The 16,994-nt window shown below is 42.4% G+C and overlaps 1 protein-coding gene across 1 annotated transcript in view; it reads right to left on the bottom strand.

Annotated features, from left to right (window-relative positions):
• Positions 1–4,559: 4,559 nt before the first annotated feature.
• The window catches only part of GSR (glutathione-disulfide reductase), a 29,714-nt gene continuing 17,279 nt past the window's right edge, over positions 4,560–16,994 (bottom strand). The window contains exons 6-13 of the mRNA XM_069976683.1: positions 14,942–14,996; positions 12,178–12,277; positions 11,992–12,078; positions 10,647–10,805; positions 8,900–9,011; positions 8,337–8,468; positions 6,203–6,336; positions 4,560–4,962 (exon numbers count right to left, since the gene is read on the bottom strand). Coding sequence (XP_069832784.1) covers positions 4,813–4,962; positions 6,203–6,336; positions 8,337–8,468; positions 8,900–9,011; positions 10,647–10,805; positions 11,992–12,078; positions 12,178–12,277; positions 14,942–14,996 — 929 coding nt within the window. The 3' untranslated portion in view covers positions 4,560–4,812. The remainder of the gene's footprint in view (positions 4,963–6,202; positions 6,337–8,336; positions 8,469–8,899; positions 9,012–10,646; positions 10,806–11,991; positions 12,079–12,177; positions 12,278–14,941; positions 14,997–16,994) is intronic.

Raw genomic sequence — 16,994 nt, 5'->3', positions numbered from 1 at the left:
GGGTTACGTCATGGAAGTCTGTCCCCAGACGACCCATGACGTAACCTTACGTCACGGGTGTTATTCCCGCTATGAAGCGCGCTCCGGAGCGGAGCGCGCTTCATAGGAGGTGGGGGCCGGCTGCAGTGAGCAGCCGGGACCTCACCGGCAATGACACGCTGCAGCGATCGTGCTGCCGCGTGTCATTAACCCCTTAAACGCCGCGATCACGGCGCGACCGCGGCGTTTAAGTGTAAGTGACAGGGGGAGACCCCTGTCACTTACCGATCGGGACCCCCGCAGTGTGACTGCGGGGGTCCCGATCGGTTATAACGGACTGCTGGAGGTCTCTTACCTGTCTCCATGCGGTCCGATCGGCGCTCTGCTACTCTAAGCCTGCACAGGCAGGCTCAATGAGCAGAGCGCCGATAACACTGATAAATGCTGTGCCTATGGCATAGCATTCATCAGTGTAAAAATCAAACTAATCTATGTACAAGTCCCCCAAAGGGACTTCAAATGTGTAAAAAAAAAAAAGTTAAAAACACTAATACACTACCCCAAAACCCCTCCCCCAATAAAAGTTGAAATCACCCCCCTTTCCCATTATATAAATAAAACATATAAAAATAAATAAATAGATAAACATATAATATACCGTAGCGTGCGTAATTGTCCGATCTATTAAAATATAACAAGCGTCATTGTGACCGGTAAACGGCGTACACGAAAAGAGGGGAAAAAGTGCGCAGATTACCGATTTTATGTTACATTATATATATAAAAAAATTAATAAAAAGTGATCAAAACGTCCGATCTTCACAAATATGGTATTAATAAAAACTAGAGATCATGGCGGAAAAAAATGACACCCCATACAGCCCCGTAGGTGAAAAAATAAAACCGTTATAAGCGTCACAATAGTCCCATTTTATTTATAATTAATTGCCAAAAAAAAAGGATTTCATTTAAAAAAAATATATAACATTAGAGAATCTGTGTAACCTGCATATGGTTGTGTTCAGGCTGACCTATAGAATAATTGTATCATGTCGCTGTTACCATATAGTGCATAACGTAGACACAGGAACCCCCCAAACGTTACCATATTGCATTCTTTTTTGCGATTTCATCAATTTATATCTTCATAAATAATATATTTGGGATTCCATCATACATGTTATGGGAAAATGAATGACGCCATTACAAAGTACAACTATTCCTGTAACAAATAAGCCCTTACATGGCCTGTAGATAAAAAACTGAGAGTGCTAGAGCTCTTAGGAGGGGAGGAGGGAAAAACGGAAACACTAAGATCAAAATTTGCGCGGTCCACTGGGTCATTTTGGGCCTGGTCCTCAAAGGGTTAATTTTAGGGGTATGTTCACACTGAGTAAAACAAGCGGAATCCTGACTGTCTAAGTGTGTCATGGTCCGTCTATGGGAGAGCACGCGCTCCTACGCAGCCGTCGCTCTCTACTGAAAGATATGTCCCAATGTGAAGTCTCACTGAGAACGGCGGCATATGGGAATTCCGCCATATTTGCTCAGTGTGAACATACCCTAAAGGGGCACTCTGGAGGAAAAAAATGTTTTTAATTCAACTGGTGCCAGAAAGTTATATAGATTTTTAACTTACTTTCTGTTTAATAATCTCCAGCATTCCAGTACTGATCATCTGCTGTATGTCCTGCAGGAAGTGGTGTATTTTCTCCAGTCTGGCACAGTGCTCTCTGCTGCCACCTCGGTCCCTGTCAGGAACTGTCCATAGCAATTCGCCATAGAAAACCTCTCCTGCCCTGGACAGCTTTTGACTTCGACAGAGGTGGCAGCAGAGAGCACTGTGTCAGACTACAAATAATACATCACTTCCTGCAGGACATACAGCAGCTGATTATTGAAAAGTAATTTACAAATCTATATATCTTTCTAATACCAGTTGATTAAGAGTAGAGTACCCTTTTAATGGGAATTGCGCAAATGGCAAAGCCCCATGAGCTAATGCTGCAAACAGGCCTGAAGGGGGCAGGTAATGCCAACCATGGATTTTGCCACAAATCTGGAGGAACTTGCATATGTATCACACATGAATTTTGCCATGAATTATAATTTCATCGCATTTCCCCCAGGGAATGAGTTTTTTTAAATTCACAGCATGTTTTGATTTCGAGAGTTTTTTTGTACACATGGATAAAGGATTTGAAAACCCTATCTACTTAGCTTGTATTATATTTCCACCATGACTGGACCTAGATGAGTAAAAAAAAGTTTTCTTATCCCTGAAATGCCATGAAAATCTGAAGTTTTCTCTAACTACACTGAGACCTCATTCAGAAGACCACAAATCGGACACTTCAAAGCCTATGAGTTATGGCTGCAGGTCTATCCTGGGGGTGAGCAAAACTATGGAAGGCCTTGCAGCAGGACACAGTCATAGAAACTCAAGATGGCAGGATGTAGTAATATTATAAGGTTATATTCTATAGATGAAAACATTAATTTCTACATTATAGTTTTTTTGTTTGTATTTGTCCTCACTTTGTATCACTGTATAATAGGATGAAGTGGTTGGATGTATGGCTTTTCTTTAACCTTACACACTATGGGGGAGATTTATCAAACATGCTGTAAAGTGAAGCTGGCTCAGTCGCCCCTAGCAACCAATCAGTTTCCACCTTTCATCCCTCACAGACTCTTTGGAAAATAAAAGGTGGAATCTGATAGGTTGCTAGGGGCAACTGAGCCAGTTTCACTTTACACCATGTTTGATAAATCTCCCCCTATGTTACTATGATGGATCAGTTTCTCTACAGGAAAGCACAGCACTGCAGAAAATTATCAAAAAGCTGAAAAAAAACCACAGACACTTATAGGCGCACATCTTCAGATCTGAGGGCGAGGTTGTACCTTGAAATGCATAATTCCTGTCTTAATAGACGTTGTTTTGTTTGTACAACTACTCCCATCATTAGCAGCTTACTGCCATCCAACCTATCAGCACCTACAAGTTCCCGGTTATAGTAATTTTGACATGTCATTAGACGTGTCAAAAGTTACTGAGTGCACCTGGTCCCGCTGCAATCTCGAAACACAACAGGAGGAGAGCGCAGCAATGCATGTCTCAGCTGTCAATCAAATCCAAGTTTTTATCTTCATTACAGTCTATAAAGCAAACAAATCGGATGCTATGCCAGCTGGTGAGTGGTGCACACTGCTTCACACTCCCCCCTGGCTGTATCTCACAATCTCAGTGGGTCTCAAAAGTGATCACATGTCAAAAGTTACTGCAACTAACATTAATCCTTTACAGTTTAAATGGTCACTATCATCTCAAAACCTTCCTACATTTAATATTTTATACGATTCCCCGCTAGGTGCCTCACCTCTCTGCAACCTGCTTTTCATGGCCTGTTAGGCTCAGGCTGTCTCTAAAGAAAGGAGACCAAGAAGTTGGTTTGGGGCTTGGGCTATGTACCTACCATGTATGAACCTGTCTGCTGCCTTCTTTAAAGGATCCTCTGCTTCTGAAAGGTAATAGCCATCAGACCACCAATAGACCCACCTGCAGCATTTATAGATTTGGCTTGAGAAAGGTCCGAAGACGGCCAAAACATTGCCTATACCTCCTTGGGTGGATACAATTTATTCTCCTTACATCATGCCTGGATAAAATGCATGTAGCATGAACAACATAGTGAATAAAATGTAAATACCTATGCATCTACTTAGTTTCCCCTTTTCAATGACTTGTTGGTTGAGAAATCCCCTGACAAACACCCCCCCCATATATATGGTACCATTTTTTGAGTTCTGAAAGGTAAATCAAGGCTTCTCGTTTATCTAGCACCACCCATATAGTTTTGGGCAGATGTCCCTTGTATCCTTCTGTAGGTACACAATGCTGCCTCATCATCATAATCATCATCATTAGCAGCAGCAGTTGAGTGCTTGAGTGTAACACCTTTCTCTGTGCTGCTTATTTAGCACATCGCATCTATAACGCCATTTTCCTCCCCACATGCTGTCTATTAGGCTATATTCACAATACATAGGTGACCAGCCGTTCCGTGACGGGTCATGGGACAGCCGGTCTCTGAAAAGATCATCCCGGCTGGTACTGCCGGATGATCTCTCTAGCGCCGCTGAATTCTGATGCGGGCAAATCCGTGCATGCCCACATCAGAACTCCCCACAGCACACTATGGAGCATGCGTCTGGAGCCGATCGCTCTATAGTGTGCTATTCACTGAATAGTGGCCGCTGAAAACTGACATGTCAGTTTTCTACGATGTCGCTAGGGATCCCGGTCGGAGTGTATACTATGTGTATACACTCCGGCCGGGATCCCTTCATCCTGCAGCACTACGTGATTTCCACGGAACTTACGTAGTGTGAACATAGCATAATAGTGTAATGCAGGTGAGACCTCTGCACAATGCCAGCCTTAGGCCTGTGTACTTTCATCAGCACTATGTCATAGCATGGTAGACAACTAAGGGAAAGGAAGTCCATGTGTGTACTGCTGGCAAACAGCCTACCCCCTGAAATGAGGACTACAAAATGCAGAATGAAGCATCAACTTAACCAAATAAGCACAATTTATTTTTTTTAGCATTAACAAAGTTGATTTGGTTAAAATCAAATACAACAGTATAGCAAGTTTATTAAAAGGCCCTTTAAATGTATTCTAGAGTTCTTCTGCTTAAAAGAACTAGGACAGAAAAGCAAGAGAGAGGCTTATAAATAAGGATGGAGTGTATGTGTGGAATTCATCTTTCTGTAGACAAAATAATGCTCTATGGAATCACTATTCTTCAAGGCACAAAACAAAATTCAACGTAGTGTGACCAGTTCCTCTGAAGAAGTTGGGTGAATGGCAACAGTGTTATCAAAGTCTTTTTTGGTGGCTCCCATTTTGATAGCAACAGCAAATCCTTGCAACATCTCATCACATCCCAGTCCTTGCATGTGCAGCCCTACCACCTAAAAGACAAATGGAAAGCTTTTATATAAGGCGGAGAACATATGACTAGAAGGGAATTTATTTTTTCTTCAAATCAACTTGTATGAAAAAGTTATACAGATTTGTAATTTATTTCTATTCAAAAAATCTCCAGTCTTCCAGTACTTATCAGCTGCTGTATGGGAAGTGGTGTATTTTTCCCAGTTTGACACAGTGCTCTCTGCTGCCACCTCTGTCCATGTCAGGAACTGTCCAGAGCAGGAAAGGGTTTGGGGGTGGGATTTGCTCCTGCTCTGGACAGTTCCTGACATGGACAGAGGTGGCAGCTGAGAGCACTGTGTCACACTGGAAAGAATACACCACTTCCTGCAGGACATACAGCAGATGATAAGCACTTGAAGGCTGGATATTTTACTTTATTTACTTTATAACTTTCTGACACCAGTTGATTTAAAGGGATTTTCCAATTTAAAAATACTTGTCCCCTATCCACATATTGCAGGGGTGTCCGAACACTGTGCCCCCCAGGGATCTCTCTATTTGCGACCTGGCTGCTTTGTTATGAATCGAGCTGCGGGTCAGTGCATGATACCCGGCTCCAGTCATTCTCTATGGAGCCACTGGAGAGAGTACAGCACTCAGCTCTTTCCAGCGGGTCCATAGAGAATAAATGGAGTTGTGGGTCACGTGCCGGCCTTCGGCTCGATTTATTATGTAAAATACAGTGGTGCCTTGGATTACGGGCACAGTTCTTTCCGGAACCATGCTTGTAATCCAAAGCCACTCTTAAACCTAAGCAAATTTTCTCATAAGAAATCATAGAAATGCAGACAATTGGTTCCACACCCCCAAAATAATGATTTTTTATTCTGAATAACATGTAAAACACATTAGACAAACATTTAGAAACAGCAGAATATGTTATATTATAAGTTACTGTACAGTAATGGAAAGGATGGGAAATACAAGGACGGACGGACACTGCAGGGAGAAGGAATGAGCAGGGCAGATGTGGGCACATACATGCAGCGCTCTCTGTACGGGGAGAGAGGGGTTACAGCTATGGAGAGATTACCTCCACAGTCCATGTCCCTCCTCCACTCCCCCTTCTACCCAGTACAGGGAGCTCTTAAACCAAATCAATGCTCTTAAACCAAGTCACAATTTTGAAAAACTGTGAGCTCTTAAACCAAAACGCTCTCAAACCAAGTTACTCTTAAACCAAAGGTACCACTGTATGTGAATAAGTTCTGATCTTACCTTTTCCTCTTTGTCTACGCAGACCAGCTTCATAACACATTTGGTTTTTCTTCTGGTTACGGCATGGTACATTGGAGAAAAAGAAGTGGAATAGATCTTTACATTCTCCTGGCCCTTGGCTTTTACTGCTTCTTCTAAAAAGCACAAATGATGAAAATATTGCATAAGATGCTTATAAACTTGATAGACGCCATAAGTAATGTAATCTACAAATTAGATTCTTGTTAGAGATGAGCGAACCGACGTGGTTCGGGTTCGTATGCACCTGAACTATTGACTTCTGATTCCCACTGTCTGCCCGCTCTGTGGAGAGGGTGGATACAGCCTGAGGACTGCCTGGAAAACTGGGATACAGCCGTAGCCATAGGCTGTATCCCAGTTTTCTAGGCGGTCCTCAGGCTGTATCCACCCTCTCCACGGAGCGGGCAGACAGCGGGAATCAGAAGCCGAGCGTTCAGGTTCATACGAACCCGAACCTCGGCTGGTTCGCTCATCTCTAATTATTGTTTAAACTTACTTAAAAATCATTGGCCACAGGCTGCAGACCGCTGTGTGTAATGGTGTGCGTCTGATGGCTAATTCATACATTCATAAAGTTCATACTTACCTATTCTCCCCCAGCAGGCTTCTGTCAGTGTCCCCTGCTCACCCTGATGCTTCTGGCCCTGTCTCTTCAATCACAGACTGCTCAGCCAATCACTGGTCTCGGTCAGTAATTGGCTGAGCAGCCTGTCACTAAAGAGATGGGGCCACAAGTGTCAGCATTGAGCAGGGAACACAGCCCTTGCTGCACGATTATCGAGCAATTTATGGGATCGGTAAGTGAGTGGGAAGAAACTCCAGCCCCTCCATGACGTGACTCCATTAGAATCAATGGAACCCTATCATGGAGGGGCTAGGGTTTCTTCCCACTAAGGGTGGATCGGCCCGCCTCCAGTGCTTCAGCCTGGGCCTGGTGGTACAGTCACTTTAACCTAATGATCACAGCAAGGGGATTGTTAGGGCCAATTTGTCAGATTATCACTCCATGTAATAAAGACAACAATCAGCCAATGACAACAATGACATCGGCTGATCGTGTCTTTTGGTCTGAACCTAACATCGGCCGCTGACTGTACATTGATATGTGTAATAATGATTTGTGGCCGACAGCTGATGAATGTGTAGAGGAAATAATAAAGCTCATACATACCTGACCACGTTCCCAAAGGCCTCTGTCCACTCTCCAGTATCTTCCTGGCTTCTGCAAGATCCCGCAGCCACTGCTGGAACTTCAGAGCCGATCTCTGAAGTGACAGGCCGCTCAGCCAACCACTGGCCGCAGATGTCTCAGCCAATGATTGGCTGAGTGGCCTATCACTTCAAAAGCCGGCTCTGCAATTCTCATGGCAGCTGCGAGAAAGAAGCCTGGAAGATACCGTATGTATACAGTTTATTATTTTACACTAAAGGCAAGAGCTGCATGGACATCGCTAAAAGATTGATAGATACAGCCCTTGCTGCATGATAGTTGACTTGTGTAATTGGCTCGGTAAATGAGTGGCGATCTAGCAGACCGGCGCTTGTTTACATTACTGATCGGTCCATGTAATACGGCCCTCAGAGAAGCCAGCTTCATTCTAAAAGTAAAGCCAAAATAAGGCTGACAGAGCAGGACACTGAAGTCACAGTGATACAAAGGCTCTCAGTGTATGATGGGGATTGCACTGTCACAAGTTGAACATTGCTTTACCTGAAGAAATTCTGGCAGCCTCTAACTATCACATGTAATTAACAAGAGATGAGCACAACTGGAGCATGCTCGAGTCCGATCATTCTGCACTTGAATGGATGCAGCCATAGGCAGTCTGGGAGAACATAGGTACAGCCAAAGGCCATAGCCTGTATCCTTGTTTTTCAGAACTCCCTAGGGCTGCATCCATCTTCTTTAGCCACTAGTATTCAAATACCAATGATTGGACTTTAGTTGCGCTCATCTCTATTATTAACTTAAAACTGTGCTCATTCTGGACTTTAAGAGTCTAGTAGGGCTGTTCAGTAAATAATTGACAGCTACCTCTGTGCCCACACTTATACAGGGAGGGCTGTTGCAACATGCATAGTGTTTATAAGTGCCTAAGTCTGTCCCACTTACCTTCTGTAAGTCCTACAGTTCCTATGGGGGGATGACTGAAGACCACTGTTGGAATGTTGTTATAGTCAAGCTTGGAATCCTCCTGCCCTTCAAACAATCGGTGGGACAGTCTTCTTCCTGCTGCAATGGCAACTAAAGGACGGAATATAAAGATAGGTATAAGCGAAGGAAATCTGATTCCTTAAAGTGATTTGTTTCTTAGTATTTAAATGAGGCCCAAGAGCCCAGGATTAGCCAGCCCACCTCCTCTTATCCATCAGGAAGGGTAGTTGTAACCCTAGGCTCTTGCTGCACTGGGGAATGCCCTGGATACTAGCCTCATTATATGCTAACAAACAGGCTCACAACAGGTCCGAATGGATGGCTTCTCTTTTACTGGCTGATCGCTGGCCCTTTTACAAGGGCCATTTGTTGGGAATGAATGTTCCTATGACCACTTATTCAGCCGATAATCTGCCTATGTAAAAGTACTACTGTGTCACTACAATGGCACATTAGCTGTGCTAAGACATTTCACAGATTTACCTCGCTCTGAAAAAAATTTAATGGAATTCCCATCTTACCTGGTGTGAGTAGTGCTCTACCACACACATCACCTACAGCATAGATGCCTTTCCGGCTGGTGTTCTGGAACTCATCCACCACAATATGGCCTTTCTCATCTAAATCAAGACCCTGAAAAAAGTCAAATTGTTGGTGATATGTTATAAGTTATAAAATATTTCATGCAGATTTATAAAAAAAAAATAGATATAGATTCTATGAAAAATGCTACCAATACCATAGTCATTTACTAATTTGTAGCCTCTAACCCCAATATACATATTTGATGTATATTGTGTATATCCTCCCGCTCTTTTACAGTAATTATTAATTTCCTCTTCATACCATTTTATTAAACACATGTAGATTTATACAATGGGAAGTATTAGGTTAGAAGGACTTTTCCTACGTTTACAAAATCTCAAAATCATAATTTTTTTCAGTTTGTCATGCTGTTGTCTTTTGCTAAAATTAAAGAAAAAAAATTCTTTAAAAATGTTTTCCCATATCCCCCCCCCCAATAACCCCTTTAAGACCTTCTACTTTTTCTTCCCTAGGTTCTAAAACCGTAAAACTTATTGTATTGTACAAACAGAGCACTTTTGTGTTTTTTGCAGGACCACCTCTACTTTGCATTGACGCTTTTCATTTCACCATAAAATGTATGACAAAGCAAAAAAAATATTTTTTTTTAGTTTGTAGGCAGTGCATAATTTATATACTTTAATACTTATATTATATTTAATTATTTTTTTTTTAAATCTCTATTCTAACTCTATAAATGTTTTGCTTTATATTAAATTTTTTTGGGGATGTAATGCAATGAGCAATGCAATGAGTAATGCAAATTAGCAGTTCAGGAATTTAATAATTTTTTTCCTGTTGATAGTGGCATTTAGGGGGTTAAATGACCAATGGGATGGCCATTGTAGGACATTAGCAGCAGATGTCTGTCTCAGCTCTGGAGCCTGCTCCTTACAACCCTTTCCCTGCCTGTCACATAAATTTACATGGGGCATCTGGGAAGGGGTTAATGAGAATGTGAAAGCAGAATGTTAGAAATCTTTGCAATTTTTTTGAAAAGGGAAAAGTAAAATAATTGACCTTCTGGATCTTTCTCCCATCTACACACATGATCCTTGAAGCTGAGGCAGAGTGACCATTGGGTTCTTGGTCACCTCTCTTACCAATGCCCTTCTCCTTCAATTACTCAGTTGGGCCATCCAGCTTTAGAATGAGTCCTGGTTGTTCCAAACTACCAATTATGGGGGCCACAGTGGGACCAATCAGTTGAGCAGAAATGTTTTTGTTCTCCTCTCAATATCGGTGCCTCCACAATCCTGTCTCTGAGCTCCACAGGCAGTCTCTTCCTCCTCATGGCTTTGTTTTTGCTCATATATACACTGTCAGCTGTGAGATCTTATATAGACAGAGATGTGTCTTTCCAAATCCTATATAATCCACTGAATTTACCACTGGTGACTCCAATCAATGTGTAGAAACATCCCAGAGATGATGAAGACAAATGAAGGGAGGGGCAAGAGCTAATTGTGCTAGTTGTGGGAAAGGGTCTTTTTTTTTTTTTTCAAATAAATTAGCAAAAATCACTTTCTCATTATGGGGTAATGCGGATTATTGGGGCAAAACATGATTTTTTTTTTCACTCTAGCACAATGCTGCAACATAACATTTTAAAAAGTGAAAGGGTTTCTGAATGCATTGTAAATAAAAAATATATATTTGCTCTACAGTCAGAGGCCAATTTACCAGTTTGTCTAGGTTCAGACCCTCAGTGTTGGGGTCCCTTCCAATAGCCCACAGCAAGCAGTCAACATCCTGGATAGTTCTCACGGTTGGTTTGCGCCCTGGCATAGAGCATTTAATATTGATGTCTAGACCTTTACTTGTCTTGCTGACTGACTCCACCTGTAATCACACAGAACCATCCAATGAGATGCAAGCATTAGCAAGTTATACATAGATTTTTTTATTACTAGATTACGTTGCCATATATCTTCAGTCTCCAACTGGGTAGAGTAATGGAAGGATCAGTTGATACCGTCAGGGAACCCATGAGCAGTGGGCCAAGCACAGGCATATTTAAAGGGGTTATCCAGTCAGGTAAAATACATGTTTAGGCTGGGTTCACACTACGTATATTTCAGTCAGTATTGTGGTCCTCATATTGCAACCAAAACCAGGAGTGGATTAAAAACAAAGAAAGTATCTGTTCACACAATGTTGAAATTGAGTGGATGGCTGCCATATAACAGTAAATAACTGCCATTATTTCAATACAACAGCCCTTGTTTTAAAATAACAGCAAATATTTGCCATTAAATGGCGGCAATCCACTCAATCTCAACATTGTATGAACAGATCCTTTCTGTGTTTTTAATCCACTCCTGGTTTTGATTGCAATATGAGGACCACAATACTGACTGAAATATACGTAGTGTGAACCCAGCCTAAATCATCCCCCTCCTGAGCCTGCGGCTTTGTGATGGAGACACAGAGAACTGTGTGTGAGCTGCTCTCTTCATCCCCCCCCCCCCCCGCACTTCCGAGACAGATAATGGAAACAGTGTCCCTGGCCAGCTGTCTCTGCACTCTGTAATGCCAGGAAGATTAATCACAGCTAGGTCACTGACTAACTTGACCTTAAATTAACCCTCCCAGCATCACAGAGTGCTGAGACAGACAGCCAGAGATGTTGTTTACATGAGCCAAAATGTTAGTCTCCAGGAGGGGTTGATGATTCAACATGTATTTTATCTGAGCAGAATACCACTTTAACTTGCCTTATGAGGGCAAGTTAAAGTCCCACTCAGACCAGGAAGCGTCCGGGAACCGTAGAAGCAGTATGCTGCCACCAGCGCTGGAGCGAGAGAGGTAGGGGCAATTTATGTCTTTTATTCTCCCCCTCCCCAGGACTTGCTAAAAAATGGGTCTGGCCGGACTTCTATAAGCCAATAAAATTCTATGAGCTATCTGTTAGATGTATTAACCCACACAAACCAGAAGCCAGTGTCAGTGTCCCCCTGGCGTTGTTACCTATTTCATAACCCCCTCCCCACCCCCATAAAAAATGTAATGGTGCCTTATATATTACCTCTGCATATTTCCAGACATCAACACCTGCATTTTCCAGCTCTTCCGTGCAGTTTGCACTTATCATGGAGTCGAATGACCTCAGCACCTGCAGTGATATACACATTATACTTGACAGAATCTAATTAGAATGCATTTGTGAAATTTCATCAGGCCATATTAGCCAGGAAAAAATTTAAAATTATACCTTATCTTGACGGATCAACAATGCGGCTTTTGAGCCCAAAGCTGAAAGAATCCCAGCTATCTCAACTGCAATGTAACCGGCACCGATAATAACGCTCCGTCTGAAAAAGAAGGGGATACAATGGAGTCACAAGTATTACTAATACCAAAGGCTGTGATATAAAATACAACATGTAAAGGAAGGAAATGAACAGCAAATCATATGCAGATCACAAAGTATCTCAAGAACTAAACCGCATTCACCATCACAATGTAGTATTGTATTCCTAACCTTTCAGGGGGATTGGAGATGGCACAATGCTGTGTTGTAAAAATGGTTACTTTATAAGGAGTACAAATGTTTGCTAATATATGTCAGGAGTGGTGATGGGTCCTCTTAAAAGGGAATCAATCAGCACACAATGGCTGCACGCACCTGGCAGCCAAGTCAACAATGGCTGGCTTCAAGTCTAGTAAAATACCTTTTAATCTCGTGCGAGGCAGGGGGAGAGCCATGAACTAGTCATCTCGGCAGTGACTAGTCATGGTTCCCTGTCCTGTTAATGAATGCCAACTGGCCTCTTTGCCTGTCAATCACCCCGTGTGCTGACAGGACAGAGAGCCGTGACTTGTCACAGCCCAGATGACTAGTTCAAGGCTCCCTGCCTGTTTCGCGGCATGGGATTAAAATGCATTTTACTGGACATAAAGACCATGGAGCCTGGAAACCCATGACACCATTGGAGCGCCAGCTGCGCGGTGCGTGCAGTCGTTCTGGGAGCCCAAGCAGCACAGATGTGCTGATTGTCTCCCTTTAAGAACAAGGAGGCAGGGGTTATTACTAGTTTAAAGGAAAACTAATAGCAAGTTAGAAGTATCCAAACTGCTGATATGTCCCTACTGCATTTGGAGCTGAGGATGAAGGTAAGTTTTTGTAACTTTGTACTTATTCTATGTAATTTTATGCTAATGAGGCACTGGAGTGACATCATTACAGAGTGCCACCCCAATATTCATTAGAACGGGTGGAAGCCAACTAGAATCCTACTGGAAGGATGTGGTAGACCTTATCAAACAAGTATTCCTGACTGACATTAGACTGACTCCTAAGCAATGCCTATTAGGAATTTTAGACGACCAGAATGTCACTGACCATATCACTTTAGGGATAGAGCGTGTCCTATACCAAGCACGAAAAACAATTGTGTTTCATTGGAAAAGCCCATCAGCACCCTCCCAGCGTGAATTGATCACTAGACTGAACACTATTGTACGGCTGGAGCGAGGAGTGTATGCTAAACGGAAGTGCCTCCGCAAGTTTGAGCTCATATGGGGCCGTTGGTTGGACACACCAGGGGTTCCATCTGCACTTCTCCTACAAATATGTAGACATCCCATGCTAATGTTCCTAAATAGTGTCTAGGGGCTCTATGAGAAGGGAGGATCTATCCTTCTAAAAGGACGCTGCACACTGGGGACAGACACTATTGTTGGAATGGATGGTGATGTACCCTACTCATATGTGGTCTTTCTCTAGCACACGGCAAATCAGGTAGATTATTTAATCTTTCCCTTGTTGATGATGGGCTGTCCATAGGGGAATGATACATGACTGGCACACATGGTTCTTTCTCTTATTGTTTTATTGTTCAAAGCAAGTAAAGTTAAAAAACAAAAAATGGAGAAGTATGTGAACAATGTAACTATCTTTATTGTCTCCGTTATGAGTACATTCGCTCCTTTTCTATTGTTCAAAACATGATTGCGCCCTGCAAGGTGGCTGGTGAATATTTTCTTTGCTGTTCACTGTCTTCTCCTTAATAAAAATTATCTGATCAAAAAAGAAGGGGTGGAAGCGCCCCCCCCCCCCACCAGTGCATATGGATTAAACTACAACATCCACGAAAATAATGACGAGGATCAAGGTGGGGAACTTAATCACATCTTCAGCACCCCCTGTGCTATAGGGACATATATATCACAACGTATAGTTGCTGGACGGCACTGTGCGGCTCAAGGGCTCAGGTTACCAGACCCAGGCTTCCAAATACACAAAAAAATTGGAAAGAGGCGACACTCCAACTTCAAGTGAAAAAAGCGATCTGTTCTATTCACCCATCAAAATGCAAGGTTTCGATCTCCCAATGAGATCTTTTTCACAGCTGCATTTTGATGGGTGAATAAAACACATTGCTCTTTCACTTGAAGTTGGAGTGTCGCCTCTTTAAAATTATCTAGCTATCTAAATATATATTTGCACTGATTCTTATCTTGTTTATTTGTTTCCTGAATACAAAATGGGAACATCCACACCAGCTTAAAGAGTGGAGAGAAAACCAAGAGGACAGCCCACACATGCTGGAGAAAGAAAAGTGAGCACACAAATGGCATTTTGTATAGAAGAAACATGTAGACTGTGTACAAGTAAAGAGCAAATATACCTCTCAAATAGCAAACTATAGAGCAGTATTTCAGTCCTTAGGTACCTACACAGGTCATGATTTGATTATAACTATATCACATGTGAAATACTAAGGACCTGCTGGGACTGTACTTGAGGACTGGAGTTGCTGTAGAGGCTGTAGAAGTATAATTAAATTTACCATAATAAGTAAAAAATAAAAAATAATAACCTTGATTCTTAGTGCCCTGTGCAGAATAGGGACATATCAGCAGGTTAGATACTTAAGAAAAAATTTTAAAGACATTTTATTGGTTGTATTGGCTGCAGTATCATTATTGACCATATGTCATTAATGGTCTCAGTAGTAGATAATAACATATACCTGGGTAACTCTTCGAGCTCAAAAAAACCATCACTTGTGATTCCCAAACTGGCCCCTTAAAAACAAAATTAGCGATTTAGCTACAAAAAGATTTTGTTCATGAATTGAAAAACACTTAAAACAGACTCTAACCAACACCAATAGTAACTGTATTAGTAACTGTAGTATAAATTCTCCATCATTTTGGGAAAACCAAAGGGTAATACAAAGAAACACTGATTTTAATCAGACATTGGTTATTAATAGTGATGAGCAAATTGCTCATCTAAATGAAGCGAAGCACTCAGCTCATCGAACTGACTGCCTTTCAGCGCTGCTCTGCTCCCTGCCACTCCTCCCAGGATGCCAGGAAAAACTGCATCCAATCCTGGGAAACTTCTCCCAGGTTTCCCAGGATTGAATTCAGCTTTTCCCAGCTGGGAGGAGTGGCAGGGAACGAAGCAGCGCTGAAAGGCAGTCGGTTCGATGAGCGGAGTTCTGATTAAACAAAGCGCTTCGCTTCATTTACATGAGCAATTCGCTCAACTCTAGTTTCAATATCAAATAGTGTGAATGACTATAAATAAAAATATATAGCCAGTGTTGGTGTAATATACTCCTCCCCCTCTGGACTTGTAATACTGGCAGGGGAATTTCCAATATTGGCATTTCTCTTTTAAGCATTTACATATGACCGACAATAATATGACTCTATGTTGAGGGTGCTGAGCGATTGGTTCTCTTTTCTCCCAAACGACAACACGCTCTTGTAGTAGAAATGCATTGGGAGGAATCTACCCTACACCCCTTTGACTATTTGATTGTTTGCCGTAACAACAGCTGTTTTTTTAATGTATTATAGGTTGGTTCACGTATTATGTATTAGGTTATATTATATGCATCCTAATAAAGGTTATGTTTTAAGTCATTCCCACGATTTAGTATTGTTTGCATTGACAGGGATTTTTTCTGGTATCCCCGTTGAGTGCGCTGCATTGTTTCCTGCTGATAGTTTCCCTTTAAAGGAGAAGTCCTGGCAGGGAGATTTTTTTTTAAAACGCCAGGGAGGGGAAGGATGAAGAGAATTATGTGCATTTACCTCCCCGGCTCTAGCATTGACGCCCGCATGCCGCTGCTCCAGTCCCCTGGTCCCCAGCCACTTCATGGTTTGAGAGGGGACCTGGAATGTGATGTTTCCGGCCCATGCAGTCAGCAGCTGTAGCCGGGTCTCACCTCTGCCGCTGATTGGCTAAGCAGGCCTGAAACGTCACATCCCAGGTCCAAGGAAGTGGACAGATACCGGAGGACTAGAGCGGAGGTATCCGAGCACTAGCACTGGAGCCAGGGAGGTAAATGCATGTTATTTTTTTTATCCTTCCCCTTTTCGGCACTTTTGAAAAAATCTATTTTTCTGGATTTCTCCTTCACTAACATTAGTTCTAGTTCCATTAGATTAAAAAAGCAATAACTACAAAAGCACACTTAAAGGGTACCTATCATTTAAACCAACTTCTGACATGTCATACCGACATGTCAGAGGTTTGTATTGGTCGCGGTCAGGGATCTCCACCGATCATTAGAATGAAGGGGCAGCAGTGCTCACTGCCTCTCATCTCTGCTCTCACTGCTAAAGTAGTAGTGGACGGAATTATAATGGAGCCTTATGGAGGTTATGGTAATCGCTGTACTGGAAGTTCCATAGGGCTCCATTATAATTCCGTCCACCGCTGCATGCATCTACCCCCTTCATTCTAATGATCGGGGGTGTTTTAGCACCCGGACAGGTACAGGACCCCGACAGATACAAACCTCTGACATGTTGCTATGATATGTCAGAAGTTTGTTTAAATTATAGGTACTGTTTAAAAGGAAACTGTCAGATAGAAAAAGCCGCCTAAATGATTTACATGGCTAGATATCTATGTAATCGATATCTGTATTTTACCATCCAAAGGAGAGCAGCACAATATTCAGTCCACTTTACCATGTAAAGTGGGTGCCAGTGTATAGGGCCCAGATCACAACAGGGGCGGATTAACGTTACCTTAGGCCCTGGGCTGTTCTTCAAGCCTGG

This window comes from Dendropsophus ebraccatus, chromosome 7 (assembly GCF_027789765.1).
Source record: "Dendropsophus ebraccatus isolate aDenEbr1 chromosome 7, aDenEbr1.pat, whole genome shotgun sequence".
NCBI classification, from domain to species: domain Eukaryota; kingdom Metazoa; phylum Chordata; class Amphibia; order Anura; family Hylidae; genus Dendropsophus; species Dendropsophus ebraccatus.
Note: the sequence above shows the minus strand (reverse complement) of the source record. Positions and strands in the feature narration are given on the sequence as shown.